This window comes from Siphateles boraxobius, unplaced genomic scaffold (assembly GCF_051911475.1).
Source record: "Siphateles boraxobius isolate OS27281-9 unplaced genomic scaffold, OSU_SipBor_1 3, whole genome shotgun sequence".
Classification (NCBI taxonomy): Eukaryota; Metazoa; Chordata; class Actinopteri; order Cypriniformes; family Leuciscidae; genus Siphateles; species Siphateles boraxobius.
In genome coordinates, this window is record NW_027508919.1 from 15,617,418 (window position 1) to 15,636,959 (window position 19,542).

The 19,542-nt window shown below is 37.6% G+C and overlaps 1 protein-coding gene across 3 annotated transcripts in view; it reads left to right on the forward strand.

Moving 5' to 3' along the window:
• The window catches only part of gpm6aa (glycoprotein M6Aa), a 34,746-nt gene that overhangs the window by 3,663 nt on the left and 11,541 nt on the right, over positions 1-19,542 (forward strand). The window contains exon 1 of one of the 3 annotated variants that reach the window (XM_077247968.1): positions 9,321-9,536. The exons of the other annotated variants lie outside the window; for them this stretch is intronic. Within the exon in view, the coding sequence (XP_077104083.1) occupies positions 9,500-9,536 (37 nt within the window). The 5' untranslated portion in view covers positions 9,321-9,499. Of the gene's footprint in view, positions 1-9,320; positions 9,537-19,542 lie in introns of those variants that run through there. 3 annotated transcript variants of the gene reach the window in all.

Here is a 19,542-nt window from a genome sequence, read left to right on the forward strand (position 1 = left end):
TGCAGCGTTTTTTGCCACACTTTTTCCTTCCCACAGACTTCCCACTGAGGTGCCTTGATACAGCACTCTGGGAACAGCCTATTTGTTCAGAAATTTCTTTCTGTGTCTTACCCTCTTGCTTGAGGGTGTCAATGATGGCCTTCTAGACAGCAGTCAGGTCGGCAGTCTTACCCATGATTGCGGTTTTGAGTAATGAAACAGGCTGGGAGTTTTTAAAAGCCTCAGGAATCTTTTGCAGGTGTTTAGAGTTAATTAGTTGATTCAGATGATTAGGTTAATAGCTCGTTTAGAAACCCTTTTCATGATATGCAAATTTTTTGAGATAGGAATTTTGGGTTTTCATGAGCTGTATGCCAAAATCATCAGTATTAAAACAATAAAAGACCTGAAATATTTCAGTTGGTGTGCAATGAATCTAAAATATATGAAAGTTTAATTTTTATCATTACATTATGGAAAATAATGAACTTTATCACAATATGCTAATTTTTTGAGAACGACCTGTGTATATATATATATATATATATATATATATATATATATATATATATATATATATATATATATATATATATATATATATATATATATAAATAATATTAGTGTATCAGATTATCTGAGATTGGTAACCCCACCTGCTCCAGAAAGCACCATAAAAGTCTGCATACATTTTTTATTTGGTCTTGTAAAGCCAAATCAAAAGGAACAGAGAGGAATTGAAATTATTCACTCAGTCTGCTTTCATCCATAGATCTTATCTTATTCATGCTTTCGCTAATTTAGAACCAATGTATCATGATATTTGAACTAGGGATGGCGAAAACTAAAAATTTTCTTGACCGACCACCGAGCCTTATTAGCCGGTTGAAACCGGTTAACCGATTAGTTTAAAATAATGCCACGCTATTTGAAATAACAGCCATTTCGAGCCGCGCCTGCCATTTCGCAACTCTGTCGCATCTCTCTCTGCCTCCCCCGCACACACACACACTGCCCCAGCGCCGCGCTTCCACTCACGTCACTTTTTTAAAATCCCCTACATCGCGAAACATGAGTCCCGCAAACGCGGCGCCGAGGAGCTTGTATGTAATCGGAGGACAAATGGCTCCTTAGTTTTGAAATGGTTTGGGTACAAGGTGATCACGTTGAAAATGAAGGCGTTAGTCTAGCTTTAGAAGCTCATTTGAAACATTGCAGCGGCTCATTTAAGAAAATGACAGCTCCGAAGAGACTCCGCTTTAGTTTGAGGTAACGTTAGTGCTAACAATAATAAAGAAAGATGATGATCATCATCACCTTATCTGTTACCACTGAAATGTAGATGTAATGTATTTCTACAGTATTACTACTGTATTTAAGCACTGTATCACACAAGTTGCAACTTACTGTGTCATTCTTTTTGGTAAAATGGTCCCACACACCGTTTCTTTGCACGCTTCATCCTGTCGTCTGCCTTGGCTCTAACCTCCAGTGTTTTAGCCTGTAGCCTTTACTTTTCGCAAACCTTGTGAGCGCGCGAACCCAAACGCTGTGATCTCGCGCCAAATGTTTTTATTGGTTTATTAAGTACAAACAGGCGAGTTATGAAAAATTGAGTGTGAGGGATTTGTTCACTTCACACAAAAATATCTTGGAATGAGATGGCTAACTGTATTAGCGTCTAGTCCACTGTCTATAATAGCCTAATTTAGAGATCACTTTTTTTTTTAACCGTCTACCGACAACTTTGATCGGTTAACGTTGAGACGGTCAACCATCGGTCAAACGGTCATCGGTTAGCATCCCTAATTTGAACCAACAAAGTTTATGAAAAATTATTTTCCTCTTCGCGCTTATGTGATGTTTCTGTGTTTATTCTCAACGAGTAATAACAGTCAGCAACAGGAAACAATAATATAGCACATAAGTGGTACGAACTTTTTTTCTTTCTCATTGTCCATTTATGTTTTTTGTCTTTGGAGCTTTGAAGAGCTGGGTATTCTCTTGCTCTGTGAAAAAAGAGCAGTCTGTCCATTTTCCTTAATCTTCTTTGGTGTTCCATAGAAGAAAAATAAATCGTATAGGTGTATAACATCATTTGAGCACACTGTCTGGAGCTTGTATCATAAAATGGCAATTAAACAAGCATGAGGTTTGATTGTCTCTTTGGAAAAGCATACATTCAGCATTTATTGTTTAACCCCAGTGACTCTCGGGCCTGTTGTTGCATCTCTGTTATCTCTGTATTGAGAGGGCTCTGTTTTCTTTGAAAGTAGCAGCATGTTCTCCTCCCCGCTTCAGCCAAGACCCTCTGCAAATTAGACTTCATTTAGCAAACCCACCGTGAGACAGGCAGGTTTTAGGCAAGTTGCCCGTGTGCCAGTTTACCCCCTTTGTTTCTCTCCCCCTTGTACACACACGAACACATCGTGTCACACAGTTCTTTCACTCTCACACGGTCGCTACCGCTGTCAAACATAAAGAGTGTATCTGTCTGCCATGCATCTTTCAGACTCAATTCATAGCATAAGGTTGCCATGGATATCTGAAGCGAGCATATTGCTTTTCATGAATGTGCCCAGAAATGAACTTTTTAGACCACCTCGTCTCTCTCACGCTCTGATTTTGTCACCCTCCTCCCCTTGGTGTTTTATGTCTTATATGGGCATTTAAAAAACAAATATTAGGCTTTGTGTGGAATAAAATGTCATGAGTTGTGAATGGTATGACCCTGAATGTAGTCATTTAATGTTATTAAAATCAATCTCCGCTCTCATTGATGGTCAACAATAACAGGAAATGAAAGTAGGGGGAAACAAACTATCTATAAATTACAGGAACGTCTGTCTGTCTGTCTGTGTGTGTCTGTCTGTCTGTCTGTTTGTTAATCGCATATCTCTCGAACCGTTAGTCCGATGGATTTCAAACTTGACAGGTGTCTTGCTACGGGCACGAGTAAGTGCAGTGCCGAGTTTGAGGTTGTTTGGATTAGAAATGCAAAAGATATCCTCAAAATATATCGGTAAAAGAAGCACACATTGAAGTTGTGATTTAAAAATAAACATTCTGACATTAGAGAGGGTTGTGGTTTCAAAATAAACATTCTGTCAGCTAAACATTTAGCCAGCTACACTGTTTACTTCTGAATTTTGTAGTTATTCCCAAGTAGTTAGTTGTCAGTAGTTAGTTATTATATGTAGTTCAAATTTTCCATATTTATTGTATGTCATTATGTCAGTATCAGTATTTCCTTTCTACCATGCACAAATGAAAATATCACTGAACTTTTGCCGTGTGATTGAAACAATGAGCACTCAAACACATCAAACCAACAATTACTAAAAACACACACAAAAACTGACATTGCATATAGCCTACTGTACATACTGTCAAATTGATTAACCGCCATTGCAAAAAATATACAGTCCACACACACATAGGCTATAATATACAGTATATACATATAATATAGCATACACAGACACACATTTATCTATAAATTACAGAAACGTCTGTCTGTTATTCGCACATCTCGGTAAAAGAAGCACACATTGAAGATGTTTAGATGATGTTTAGAAGGTTGTGGTTTAAAAATAAACTTTCTGACATTAGAGGGTTGTGGTTTAAAAATATCTGAATATTATATTTTATTCACGGCCATCATTTGTAGTAGCCTATTCACAAACTGTTTGCTCAAGCATAGCGTTTTCTCGGAGTTCACTGTGTAGCGTCTCCAGCTGGTCTGAACCTCCCCTGGCCCTGACTCATCACGCTTATTCATTTGTGGATGTTAACTGAATCTGTAAGTCAGTTACACTGCTTAATTCTGAATATTTTATTCTGGTGCGCTTAACGTTATCATTTTCTCAGAGTATAGGCTTCTGTGTAATAGTAGGCTAGCCTAGGCTATTCAGCAACTCAAACATACCAAACCAAAAATTACTAAAAACATACAAAAACAAGGGCATTGCACTAGTCTATCTATAAATTACAGGAACGTCTGGCTGTCTGTCTGTGTGTCTGTGTTCCGCATATCTCTCGAACCGTTAGTCCGATGAACTCAGATGGATTTCAAACTTGACAGGTGTCTTGCTACGGGCACGAGTAAGTGCAGTGCCAAGTTTGAGGTTGATTGGATTAGAAATGCAAAAGACATCGTTAAATATATCGGTAAAAGAAGCACTTAGAAGGTTGTGGTTTAAAATAAACATTCTGACATAAACACTCTGTCAGCTGAACATTAAGTCAGCTACACTGTTTACTTCTGAACATTATATTTTATTCACGGCCATCATTTGTAGTAGCCCATTCACAAACTGTTTGCTCAAGCGTAGCGTTTTCTCGGAGTTCACTGTGTAGCCTCCTCCCTGAGTCGTGTAGTTCAATTTTCCATATTTATTGTATGTCATTATGTCAGTATCAGTATTTGCTTTCTAACATGCACAAATAAAAATGTCACTGAACTTTTGCTGTGTAATTGTAACAATGAGCACTCAAACACACACCAAACCAACAATTACTAAAAACACACACAAAAAATGATTTTGCACGGGCACTTTGCACTAGTCTATTAAATTATGATGTTTTAGTGACCTAACATTTCTGTTATAATTGTCACACTCTGATCTCATTCTAAACCTGTATAACTTACTTTCTTCTATGAAACATGTTTCAGTGTTTTTTAATGGAGTCCAATGTTACAATATCTTTTATGTTCATGCAATGCATGACCACAAAATGTTTAAATCTGGTTGAAAAATAACAGCGTCATTTGCGTATATGCATTACATCTATACTATATGTTAAGCAGATCTTTCGAATGCTTCATTCTAATTAGTCCATTGCAGAATTCAGTGTTTTTGTTTAATAAACTGACTGTTTTCCAACGCAACTTTCATTGTGCCTGTGCTACTTTCATATCTTATATCTCACATATCACGCTGCTGTCTCTCTTGTCATTTGTGCCATCATGTGACTCAATAGAGTGGAGAACTACACCACATTCGCATGATTTCAACGTCACCATCACTAAGCTTCTGACAAATCTTTCAGTCTTTGTTAAACTATTTTCTGTAAATTTTGAGTTAGAATAGTTTGCAAGAGCGCAATTATAAGCCCATTGAGGCTGTGAAAGCGGACTTGTGTGTAGATGAGTTTACCTGTTCGGCTGAAGACTTTAATGTTCCCGACAACCTCTGTAATAGAGACTGAAAAAACAAGTCATTGAAAAAAACATGGAAATATCTTGAGCTTGTTCACTACAGACCTTATTTCAAGCATTTAACTAAAAACCCATTCAAAAACACCATTGACTTCAGGTCAATGGAACCGGAAGTGCTAAAATACGAATTCATTTCTGGGTTTTGGCCTACAAATACATTGTCGCGGCACCACTCTGTGGCTATACGTATAGTTTTAAAAATGACCTCTGAGAACATCTGTATTAATTTTATAGTTAGCTAAAACCCTTTAAAGGATGGCTAGAAGCTTATGAGTCTCCAGTTAAACGTAAAATAGATGTTTTAGAAAGAAGTATCTTATGCTCACCAAAGCTGCATTTCATGGAAAATACAGTAATATCGTAAAATACGAATAAAATATAAAATAACTGATTTCTGTCATAGAAATATTTAAAAATGTAATTTATTCCTCTGATGTCACAGCTGAATTTTCAGCACCATGTCTTCAGTGTCACATGATCCTTCAGAAATCATTATATTATCCTGCTTTGCTGATATTTCGTATTATTAATTTTTCTTAATATTCGTATTATTAATTACTAACAGTTGTGTTGCTTAATATTTTTGTGGAAACCTTGATTAATTTTGTCAGGATTCTTCGATGAACAAACTAAAGAACAGCATTTCATCAAAAGAACAGCATTTATTTGGATTTTTTTATTGTAACAATGTAGGTTTTTACTGTCACTTTTGATCAATTTAATGCATCCTGGCCAAATAAAAGTATTATTTCTTTAATTTTATTTAATTAAAAATAAAATCTTAATGACCCCAAACTTTTCTTGGATTATTAATATTGTTGCACTGTTTTTGTTTTTTGTTTTTTCTGTTTTAATGGACTTAGCTAAATCCTTATGATAATCTGCAAGTAAGATCATGTAATAGTTTGAACTATATGCCTTTATTTATTTATTTATTTATTTATTTATTTAGCTGTGTATATTAATCCAGGAGTTATCCTACAATAAACCCCTTCAGGGTGATTCTAGACCCTGACGGGAAGCAAAGGGTAGCCCTGTCAAGGTTTATTTTGCATTAACGTACATATAAAGCATGATGTTCTGTGCTCTCTGCACATTGTATGCTCTGTGCGTACATGTATGCGTGTATGCGCTGCCTCTTGAACAGGCGATATCTAAAGTAGGTTTCTATGGTAACAAGTCAGCTAGAGCTACAATCGTGCGGGAGATGGTGGCGCTCACTGCAAGCATTTCAGAATAAACGCACACTGGAACACATTTTGTGTGATGCTTTCCAGTGCCAACTAACTGCATGTAGACGGCTAGATGCCCTTGTAGAGGCCATCTTAGCCATCTGTTGTGTGTTTTTTCATCTGGGCCTGCAGTGCAAAATAGGGAGGATGCATATATTTGAGAGTTAGAAGAGGGGGGTTCAGATTCATTTGTTTAATCCAGACATGAACATGATTAGCCAGAAGGGGATTGGGTGTTAAAGTATCGCTCATTAACTTTTGGTTTTCCCCTCTAAAACACACCCCGTTCTCATTGCCTGTGCATCACACACTCACACATGCACATACGAACAACACACACACTTGGCGGCGAGAGCCAACGTCTCTCTCCCACCACCTTCCCAGAAAAGCATCATCATCAGGGACCAGGGTGTGGCTGTATTTGTGCCGGCATAGACTCGATGACAAGTGGCAATCACATTGGAGATCATTGTTAATTCTTGATAAAGTAATATCAATACATTTAATTTGCTATAATTAAATTCTAGAATTTATTAAATAGTATAAATTATGTATATCATTCATATATAATTTAATAATATTCTATATTTTAAGAAGAGCAGATTTTTTTACACAACTGTTTACATTGATAATAATAATAAATGTTCCTTGAGCATCAAATCAGTATTAGAATGATTTCTGAAGGATCATGTGACACTGAAGACGAGAGTAATGATGCTGACATGACAGGAATAAATTACATTTACATATATAAAATTTGAAATTGTAAAAATATTTCACAATATTACTATTTTTGCTGTATCAAATAAATGCAGCCTTGGTGAACGTAAGATACTTCTTTTACATTTTTTTAAAAAAATCATCCCGATCTAAAACTTTTGAACCTATATATAATAAATATAAAATGTCTAATATATAGCATCACTTAGATATTTTATTTGCTATCATTAAATTAGATATTATTATATCATCAAATATTTTATATGCAATATATATATATATATATATATATATATATATATATATATATATATATATATGTATACAGTGTGTGTAAATATATATATATATATTATATATATATTATATATTATATATAATATTTGATTATATCATTACATATAAATTAAATCCTCTGTAAATATATTCATTTACAAGTAGATTTTGGAATTGAGAAAAGGAGATTTTTAACAGCTTTTTTACAATTAATGCCTAAAAGGCAACATTTTGGATGTCTCCCTTATCAGATCCGTCCATGTGATGTCTTGGAGTCTCCGCCATTGAGCTGATGAGTTGAATCAGATGTGTTTGATTAGAAAGAGTCTGAAAACATGTACTGTTAATGTGCCTCCAGTAACAGGGTTGAAAAAACGGTCTTAAATGCCTTGTGTGATAATAGAGCTCAGAAAGCCTTGTATCTTATTATATTTAGTGTCAAATATTAAAGTCTACATTTTGTGTTTTGTGGCTGTGCAGTGATGCTATTCTTGAAATAGATCACTATATTTGTGGGCACTCAAGGCAAGAATGTTAAACATGGTGTAGCAGTATCAACACATCAGACAAATTGTTATTGTCAGAAGACATGCATGGGGGGTAGAGTTTGGGCTGTTCACACAGAATGTGTCCTGTGTGAGCAGCCCCTAAGACACTTTCAGTAGCAACTGCACCCCACTGGCATACTAAATGCTATTCTTGGATTCTAAATAAGAAAGTCAGCCTTCACAATTTTAGAACTTAAAATTACCTGTAGAAAGTAAATCTGTCAGCATTTTAGCCAGGACATGCTGATGTATCTTTCAAAGTGTCAGCAGATCATAAGCCAGTATTTAAAGTAATGGGGCCAGTAAAAACTTAAGTCATTGCAACGTAAATAGAGTCATTTCTAGATTGCAGATAAACATTCATAACGATTGCCTGGCATTTCTGTATTATAAATGATTTGAAAGAGCTGTTTAAATAAATTTTCTAGTGATTAATATTTTATAAATTAGTGATTACATGAGATGAACATTATAACCATGTACTGGCTGCCTTAGATCACTTCTTGTCACATAACCACCAACAGCTGATTAATTGCAAATTCAAATTAAATTTTAATTACTCGTCTATGCTAAATTGGATGTTCTAACAAATAGGGCTGATAAAGTGCGTAAAATTTGACATTTGAATGTTTCATCACACACTTACGAACATATAAAGAATCACGTGAGCGTGCATGCCATATGATGTTATATTCATCACAAGCAGTTATGTTTCATCCATGTTGCGCACAGAAGCAGCGAAGCTGAAGAAACCCACACTCAAGATGTCATCATTATCAGATTTACTATATATATATATATATATATATATATATATATATATATATATATATATATATGTGTGTGAGTGTGTGTGCCCATGTATGTATGTATGTATCTATTGTACATGTATATAGTCAGACAGAATATGAATTGAATATTTATTGTTTTTATCTTGAGTTTAATGCAGCAGAGATGTAACCAGCATTAACCATTCTTTTAGAGGAGGGGTGCCAACTGGAGGCTTTTACTGGCTTGCAGCTTGACTCCCCCAAAACCCCACCTTTCTCTGTCTGCCTATAGTGTGCTGATCCATTTTTTGGGTGGTTGTCGATTTGTTGTTTTTGTATCCCACACTTGAGCTTGTGTTACCTCGTATATAAACACATAAATAGAATATATACAGGTCTGAATGTCTTAACACTCACTGGGTTTGCACAAGCCTCCGCTGAGATGCCACACTGAACCTCCTCACACAAGAGAAGTCAACTGAAAAAAATCGGTGTTGACAGCAGCTCTCCTCTGTGAGGAACAGGGTAGTAGCAGGAGCGAGAGAGGGAGGAGGGAGTGAGAGAGAGAGAGAGAGAGAGAGAGAGAGAGAGAGAGAGAGAGAGAGAGAGAGAGAGACTTGTGCACTGAGAGCCTGCCTCAGCCTATATTGTGGTAAGCAGGCAAGGGAAGGCGTTTAAGAAGCGGACTTTAAACCCACAGGCGCAACACTGGTCAGTGCTGTAGAAACCCCCGAAATCAAAGGACAGAGCAACATGGAGGAGGACCTGGATGAGGGACAGACCCAGAAGGGTAAAGGAATGCCTTTTATCTCCTTTGTTTCCCCATCCATCCTTCCGATTGTGTTGTTTACCTTTGTGCCTAATCCCTTACTGCGTTTCATTGTCTTTGATTTTGTGGATTATAAAATGAGGTTATGAAAATGATCTGAATAGGTTATTTTGTGTGTGCTGGGAGAAGTGTTTTCTGCCGTATTTTTAATGAGAATTGTTTTAATTAATTCACCAATGATGTATTTCATGCACTGTGATGCATTGCATGAATTTTTATTCTTTGAAAATATGAAAATAATGTGGCAGAGCAAATTTGATCCTTGTATGTGTAAAAAAAAAATTTATTGATAGATTTTTGATAGGACAGTGATTGTGTAGAGGGGTGTGTGCAGGGGCTGGATCCTGTGTGTGTGCGTGTGTGTGTGGACCATCTGATGGGTCTGTCTTTGTTTGCCGCGCATTTCTGTCAGTCTGTCTGAAGGAGGCAGGAGACAGATCCGTCTTCTGGATGCAGTGGACATTTATATAATTGTCTAAATTCTGCCATTGTTTCCCCCTCTTTCATTTCATATTCCTTTGCTTGCTCCTTCTTTTGTGTGCAGGAGCATTTGTTTGCTTTGTGTGAGAGGGAGCTTGCTATTTATAATACCACCATTTGCAGAGGCTGAGTTTCGAGCCCGGGAGGAAATCATTGTCTTTTTTTTTTTCTTTTGTGGTCTATAGAGAAAACATTTGGCGAGAAGCTAAAGGAAAGGGAATAAAAATAATCAAAATACCAGCCTTCTGAACTATTTCCACCTCCTCTCGCTCCATCTATGACGGCTCTTTATATTTCATGGTTTTTTCTTTCCCCTCCTCCCCTCTAAAGCAGTGTGATGAAAGCAGCCATGTCAGGTCTGCTGTGCTTAGACTGTCAGTGAGCTTTAGCACATGAAATATTGTAGGATCACTGATTAATGCTCAACCTGACAGGGTGATTTGGTGTTTTATTTTTGTGTTTATTGTTTGTTTGATATCTTGAACCAATAGATGCCATGATTGGTTGGATCTAGTCATTTAATCTGAGAACCACAAATGCATAAAGCCTGTTAACACTGATCTGTTTTGTTTATTTTTTCTGTATTTTTAATGTGTTTTGCATTTATTAGCTAGACATTTGTTTGTTTTGTTTATATAGAAAATGCTTATTGTCCATAAAGTGCACCAGATGCACTTCATGATAAAAATGCAAGTCTTGGATATGATGTATGTCTCATTTGACCTGGTTTTCTTTTAATATCTTTTCATATGTACTGAGTGAGAATTCCAAATGGATCTGTTGAAATCTGGGAATCCCAACTGATGCACAATTTAATTCCATAAATATTCTTACTCTTATTATTATTATTATTAAAACATTTGAGGTATTCAACATTGTGTCATTTACGTTTATAGATTTGCCAGATGCTAAAGTGACTAACTTTGCATGTAAGGTATACTTTATTTCCTTTTCTTATTTAAATCAATTCATGTATTCCATTGGAATCAAACCCATTTGAGCTACAGTAATACCTTACAGTTTAGTAATAAAAGGAAATGTTTGCATATTTAATGCACACTTCCCTAATTCAGTGACATTTTACCTAATACATAATAATTACTAATGCTACATAAACTGCAAAATACTAGTTTCTTAACTCCATAAAATAAAATCTGAAGTCCTTTAATCAGCTGTTGTTTATTCACATACGTGCATTGACCGGTGCACTGACCCTATCGCTGCACAATAGATGAAGTGGGGAACTAAGCGGCCTCATGGGAGAATGGACATTTCATTACCTCTCATGATTATTGGATTAGAGGACATTAGGCCGTTAACACACAGATACCATCCCACTCCTCGTCTTTTATTTATAGCTTTTACTTCCACATTTCTGTTATCGCCACTGTTGACAGAGTACAGTTTGTTAGATGGGCTCTTAGCAGTCCCTACTGACAGTGTGACATCACATCAATCATTGATAAATTCCGATAGGTGTTTATAAAAGTGAGTGTTATAGAATCTCACAAAATGATACAGTGTGAGGTCATTTACACACACATGTAGCCATGTAAATGCTTCTTATTCTATCAAATAAAGATAAATGGTTTAACACAGATTTTCGTTCACTACCTCACAGGTGTTTTGTCTGCCAAGTCAATACCCCCACGTCTTCTGCGCATGTGTCTACATTCTGACATCAGATACTGACAAAAACTGGGCAATTTCAAAATCTCATGGTAACGTTTGCTTGCAAAGTCAGATGTAATGAGCTGATTCTTAATAGTTACCTGTATTTTATTAACTTACACTCACTTATATAAGATATTTTGAGCACATCATTGCATGTTGTTATGCCTCTTGTGCTATCTTTAGTAGCTCAGCATGTAACAAACTCCTGATTCATTATTAATGCCCAAATCGAGTTATGATTGTGACTGTCAGATGCATTGCGCATCGTTTGCATCGAACCTTTGAATTATGCCATCAGTATTAATCCTGTGGTGTAAATATACTTCTCTTTTTCTCTAAGGTGTGATGGATCTCCAAAGCACCATTGTTTTAAACTGCGATGTTGAAATGGAAATGCAATTGTGAATGAATTCTATACCTCTGCGGGATGCACGTTATCTGGCTATCTCGTTTCCTTCCTGTACCCCCCAAATATTAGATGCAACCCTCTAATCTGGACACTCCTATTGTTCACACACTCTGGTCAAACCTCTCAGGGACACTGAAGTTTCACTAATTGTCGTCAATATTGAATCATATAGCTAATAGAAATAGTGAATAATAGAAAGTGAATTCATTGCACTATTGTTCTCCCTGATGTTTCCAACAGGTCAAATGACCATGAGAACAGAGAGTGGAATATGAAACAGGTTGAATATTTTACAGGAATTCTGTTTTCTACACATTTGGTGCATTTCAAATCCATATACAAATAAGCTACATAGAAATGGGTTCTGAATGGGTTCTTTTCTGCTGAGGGAAGGTATCTTGGAAGACCCTTCTAGCTGTCTAGTCAGGGATAAAGTCGTGTAGTCTTCGCCGTTCCTGCTGCGTTCGGCACTGGACTGTTTCCCCCCTGTAATCCTTGTGAATTTGTCTCCCATTCAGCCCATTTGCCGCTGAATGTGTTGACACACGGCGCTGAAAGTGGGTCATGGTGCTTGCAAAGGCCCGGCCCATTCTCAGGGCCCGCACCTCCATCGCCATGGCAACCCTGCTGGTTGATTAAACATGCGCAGAGAAGTCGCGTAGACGTGCGGTGATGAAAACACGCTCGCTTTCAGTGAGGGGCCAGTGATAGAGACACAGCGCCCCTCATGTAGCCACTTGATGTGATTGAATTCAATTGAATTTGAATTCTTTTTATCTGAACAGAAAAACAGCATTATGGGTAATGAAATGCTAATCACTTTAAATTGACAAATTATTCAAATCCTTTTGAATATTGTTAAAACAAAGGCCGAAGAGGGTCCAAATGAGCTGGTTATGAATGGAGGGTATTTGACTGTGGGTGTAAAAAGGTCACATTAAACAGTAAAACAAAGCGTTGTTTGCTGCATGATAACCAACACTTGCATCTGTTTTCCTCTCCATCTGCCTGTTTCTCTTCCACTCTTTTTCTTTCATCTGTCGCGATCTCTTATCCGTTCACTCTCCCTTTCCCTCTCCCCTCTGTGCTGCGGATTAGCGTTAGCGCTAGCAGCCTTTTGTTGTATGGTCTTTGAGTGTCCTGTGAGAATGTTTCCCCTCTGAACATGTGTGGATATCAGGGTGAGCACCGGTTCGCAGAGAGCTCACAGTTCCAGGGATTAATTGGAGGTTGGGGGTGGGGCAAGGCGGGAGTGGCACTGGGGCTGTCAGACTGACAGATGGGCGTTGGGGTTGGGTGGGGTGATCAAGGGACATGGGGGAGGTTTGGGGGATGTGGGGTGGGAGCAGCCATTGCTTTATTATTAGAGGACCCTCCGGGATAGTGCTTTTGTTTACGTTGTTTGGGTTAGGCCTGTCTTTTGTGTACATAATTTTTGGTTTAACATCTGAAAACAATATCCAAATGCCAGTGTTATTTTAGTATTATTTATATATTATTATAGTATTTATTATTATAATATTTATTAATATTAATATTTCATTTTAATTGTTTTCTCAAATATTTCTGTTTAGCTTATTTTTTTGTTTTTTCAGTTTTAGATTTAGTGATTTTACAGTAATTCTGCCTATTTGATTTCAGTTAGTTGCCAAGGCAACATTTCTCATTTTTGATCAAGGTTTTTTTTTTTTGAGTTTGAGTTTCAAGTTCTAGTTTTCATCTAATATTTTTGGGTATTTCATTTCTGATTTATACTATGGGGCTGTTGAATGTTTGAATCTGATTGGTTGATGAACCTTCAAAAAGGTGTGTAATTAATTTCAGGGAAATGCACGGCTAAAGTAGTTCAAGGCGGGAATCATTTGGCAAAGTGATGTATATAATACATGTCCATTTCACTTCGCCAAATTATTTCAGTCAGATATTTCAAAGATTCAGATCAGTTATTTCAAAGACAGCCTACAGCAAAAGAACCAAACCCCATAATGGCAATGACCACCAAGCAAATAAATATATAGTAAACAATAGGATAACAATTACAAATTATTTTCATGTTTTTTGCCACAAAATTATGTTTTATTATGTACGCCAATGACACTCTAACTCTCACTCCTATTAAAACTATATAGTACTGTAACATACTCACACAGAAACGTTTTGTCAGTGCTGCTCTGATGATTTTTTTAAAGTAGTAAAATAGTTTAGTTTAGCAACTTAAAAGCTACATGACATTTCTCACTAGCGATGTAATAACGGCGCTGTTCTTGAAGGAGATAAACTTACAGTTTCTATATCAGTATAGACGCTGCTGCTGTACACTGTTGTGAAAAGCACAGACTAACTTTATCTCTAATAACTGCATTAATCTGCTATCAATGACTCAAGCCTCTGTTACTAGCACCGAAATGACTTTAGCAACGGAGGCTTGGGATGAGATCCGTAAGAAATTAGTTCTACGCATAAGAGCGTTTTAAGGACTAAAACCTGACAAATGTCTTGAAATACATCATCTGACCAATGTCTCGAGGTGTGGTAGCCGTGGTATAAGCAGAATAATAGACTAAGATCCATTGAATTATTGGAAAATAATGCGGACGAGGTGTAACTTATTACAATTATTTAAATAAATGTTGTTTTTTTTAAATAGTTTTAGTTAACAGTGCTGATGAACGCATTAAAGTAAAATTCATCTGGAAAAGTTTTAGTTTTATTGTGTAGTAGATTAAGTATATCTATGTTTATTTTATTAATACATGAAATTTCAGACTGGCTCCTCAAACTGCAAATATTAAACTGTGTAAATGTGATAATTACATTAAGCATTAGTGAATCTTAAATTCTAATTTCCAATGATAAAAGAAGCTATAAAGAAGTTTTTATGCAATGATTAAAAAAAAAGAAGTTATTTACCATTCTTGATCTGAATGCATGGGAAATACATGCATGGTTTTAGCTTATGTTTATTAATAAAAAGGAGTATTGTCTAGAAACTCTCTGTATCTTTTGTACAAGTAGTTGGCAGGTGAACATTATTCATTAATGTTCAAACATGTTTGCACTTATCTTATGGTTCAGTTTAGTATATTGGGCTGCATTTTGGTTGCTTTCATAATGGAGAGTTGCATTGGTCTGGTAAACCATTTCTGTCTTTGGCTGCACAATAAGAACATGAGATTGCAACAGTTTGGCTGCACTGTTGTGAATCTTGCCAGTGAGGCTATCCTGTGAGAATTTGTTTTGTAAATCAGATCCTGTATTAACAAAGTGTGCAATCTGCATTCATTTTTAATGTTGTTTCATCTAATAACCTTGAGTGATCAATATAAGGCTGCATTGTAATGTAATGCAATTCGTGTTGGTTTTAGAACATGTGATTACTCTCAGCCAATCAGGAGACATGCAGTGGTTTTTCAACAGTTCAGAGAATCTCATAACAGGATAATTTTGAGCGCGCAAAGGGGCATTTCGCACGCGCGTGAACTGAGTTTTGCGGAGAAATGTTCATCTCGCAGATAAGAAAATATTTCGAGCGAACGAAAATCAATTTTGCATTTAAAATAAGTATTTGGATGTGCGCAGACGTTCTCTTTCGCATGTGCAAAGTTTCACTTTCTTGCTCCTTTCATCTTTCATACCAGCCGTGCGCTATCTAAGCGCAGACAGCTCGCTAGCTCAACACAACCCAGCTGCTAAATTCTGATTGGCTAGCTTGTCAACCAATCACAAGACTCCCTGCATCACCGACTGTGGAAGAGGAAAAATACATGGTGGAAGATATTTATGTTTAATGGCTTGATTTAAGTTCAAATGTCTACCACTCGACGACCACAGTTTATTTTTTAGCTTAATTTAAGCTATTTTTTAAGCTTATTTTTAATAGAAATCAAATCGTACTATTACTGTACATAATGACATGTCCCAGTGTTTGCTGCCCCTCAAGTGGTAGTTCTAACTTCTTTCTGAACTGCAAGTTATGTAATTAACATTAGTGAAATATGAATGTGACCGAGCTGGGGTCTCAAATTTTACACGTTTTCAGAAATGAAGATGGACAGACTTTTCCCCTTTTAATGAAATAAGTGTGTAAAAACGGTACATCACTCACATTAGAATAAAAAAGCAATCAAATAAACGTAGAAATGCAATGTAATAACGTTAAAATAATAATCAATCTACTTGATATCCTTGGAATTATTTAAACAAAAACATTCACAGCAGAGATGTTCTGTAAAACAACTATCATACTAAAAAATATACTTTATTTTCTTATATACTATTTTAGGATAGATAGTGTGCACATTGGGATGCAGGCTTGTTACCCTCTCTGCAAAAAAATAAAAATCTAATTATGAGAGTAATTATATAGAAGTCGTGTGAGTCACACACCCAAGATTTTCACTTACAGTTATATTTGCATATGTTTGCATTGTTACCCACATCTTTTTCTTTCTTTTTTTTTGCAGTGAGAGGAACAAGCCTGCATACCAATGTGAACACTATCCATCCTAAAATAGTATATAAGAAAATACAGTAAAAAAATTTTAGTATGATAGTTGTTTTTACAGAACTTCTCTGCTGTGAATGTTTTTGTTTACTTGAACTTTAATTGAAGTTTTCAATCCATTAAACAAATTAAACATAAACATCTTCAACCATGTATTTTCCTCTTCCACAGGCGGTGATGCAGGGAGTCTTGTGATTGGTTTTCAAGCCAGCCAATCAGAAAGGAACAAGAAAGTGAAACTTTGCACATGCAAAAGAGAATGTCTGCGCACATCCAAACACTTATTTTAAATGCAAAATTAATTTTAGTTCGCTCAAAATATTTTCTTATCTGCGAGACGAAAATTTCTCCTCAAAACTCAGGTCACGTGCGTGCGAAATGCCCTTTTGCGCGCTCAAAATGTGATCTTGACCAGATCCAGCTGCATGTCAGCCTTGTATGCCTCCCAGTCAGCCAATGCGGATCTGATCGCTGTACACCGGGATCAGCTGGATCAACTCACCTCGTCATCGGAGAGGTTGGCCAAGATGGTTCACGGTCTTCAGGTTTCCACACTGGGACCATCGCAGACTCAACCTGTCTCCACAGTTGTCAGCCCTGATCCAATCCCAGTTCAACGCCAAGCTCTCCCGGTAAAATTCGACTGCAAGGTTCCACGTCAAGCTTTGGCAGCGATACCGAACACGGATACGGGAGCTGAGATTATGCGGCTTCGTCAAGAGGATCGATAGATTGAGTGGTATTTCAAAGAGTTTGTTGAACTGGCAAGTTTCACGATAATGAGTACCGAATGTTTAATGGTCTTTTTCCGCGGAGGATTATCTGAACCGCTCCCGTCACTGATGCCCATTCATGATCCCCACGGTACTTTAATGCAGTATATTGACATGGCCCTTCTACTGAGTGGTTCTGCTCTCGCTGTGGGTAAGATGGAGAAGGAGCTCCACGACGCCGCATCATTCACCGAACCAGGGTCTAGTCATGTCACGCTTGACGAGCTGGAGAATCCTCACGTCACACCAACCATCAAAGCTGCCATCGGATCGGTCTATTGCTACCCTGGACTGGTTTCCAGCATGGCTTATCCTCCACTGATCTCAACGCGGAAGTCCATAAAGGACTTCCTTTCTGCCGAGCCTGCGCTCCATGTCAGCCCTGATCTGAGCTTGACGTCAGCCTAGACGAGCCAGAGCTTCACGGCAGCCCCGACGAGCCAGAGCTTCACGTCAGCCCCGACAAGCCAGAGCTTCACGTCAGTCACGACGAACTCGAGTTTCACGTCTGCCCAGTCGAGCCCGCGCTTCACGTCTGCCCAGCCGAGCCAGTGCTTCACTTCAGCCCTGCCGACCCCGTGCTCCAAGAACCTGCGCTCCACTTGAGCCTTGACGAACCAGCACCTCAGGCCAGTTCTGACGAGCCTACTTCTCACGCCAGTCCTGTCGAGCCAGCAGTTCTGGTCCTGCCCGCTGCACAAGAGACTATTCGTCGCTCGTCCACCGAACATGCATTTCCTAAACCATTGTCACGTCCAGAGCCATTGTCAGTTCCTGAGCCCATGTTAGTTCCTGAACCGGTTCCTGTTCTTGCCTATGTCCCCGTAAATTCTCCCAAGTATTTTTTTTGGGGGGGCAGTAGGCTCCACGAGAGGACCATGGAGGTCGTGCCACCATGGTCTCCTGAAAGGGCTTCTTCACCGTGGCCGCCTGAAAGGGCGTCTCCACCATGGCCACCCCGAGGAGGCCTCACCACCAGGGCCGTCATCACATCCTGCTCCAACCTGGCCACCGACTCTTCCTGCTCCACCGTGGTCTTCGGTCCATCCTGCTCCGCCCTGGCCTCCGCCTCATCCTGCTCCGCCCTGGCCACCGGCCCAGTCGGGTCCACCCACGCTCTGCGGCCCAGGCCCGCTGTGGCTATGTCCTGGTCCCGTTACCCTGCACGCTCACGCTGCAAACTCACGCTGCGTTTGGATCTACCTGAGTCTGGTGTTTCATGACAGTATATAACATTTTAAATAATGTATTACTATGCAGGGAGTTTGTTGGTCTGTAAATGGTCAGATATAAATTATTAAAAACTTTTTAAACTATTTAAATGCTTGCAACATGTTTAAGACAACAAAAATATTTTTAAGGATTTTTAAAATCATTTTAATCATTAAAAAAAAATAACATAGCAAATTTGTAGATCTATTAAATACTACAAAGAATCAGATCCTGTCTATATTCTCACATTTCTTGATCCACACAGTTGCTATGGCAACTGGTTGATCCCTTGCCAAATCCACTGTAAAGCCAGGTCTGAGGTTCATTACAGCATCTTTCTTACCATATTTGACAGTATTCAATAATTCACATCCAAAGGCCTGAAATGGGAGCAGTAGCTTCAACCAAACCATGGTTGTTACATGGTTCCTGGACTTATTTTATAAGGACTGGCATATAATACAAACACTGAGTTGGGTATGAATGCGAGCTGAATCAAAGTGTATTCTTCCTCAGGAAGTAAAAATGCCAAACTACCCACACTGAAGAAAATGCAGTTTGTTTTTTATTACACTGTAATTAGTGGTATCCTGAAATTGTTACCTTAAAGAGTGAATAAAATGTATTTTATAATAAAAATGTGTTTTGCTGGTATAAATGAATGTATGTGTTGGTTAAGTGAAGTTAAATAATATTTATTTACTTGAATAAAACCAGTTTATGTAGATGTTACCATTTTTAGGTTACCACTTTTTTCTGTGTAGTATAACATACTGTACTCATTATCATATAATTTATGTTTACTTTTTGGTAAAATAATGTTACAATTATGCTTTAAGTAAAAAAAAAAAATAAAAAAAATAAGTTAAAATACCATGTTATCTCATAATGCCCAAAAGATTGTCAATCTACATT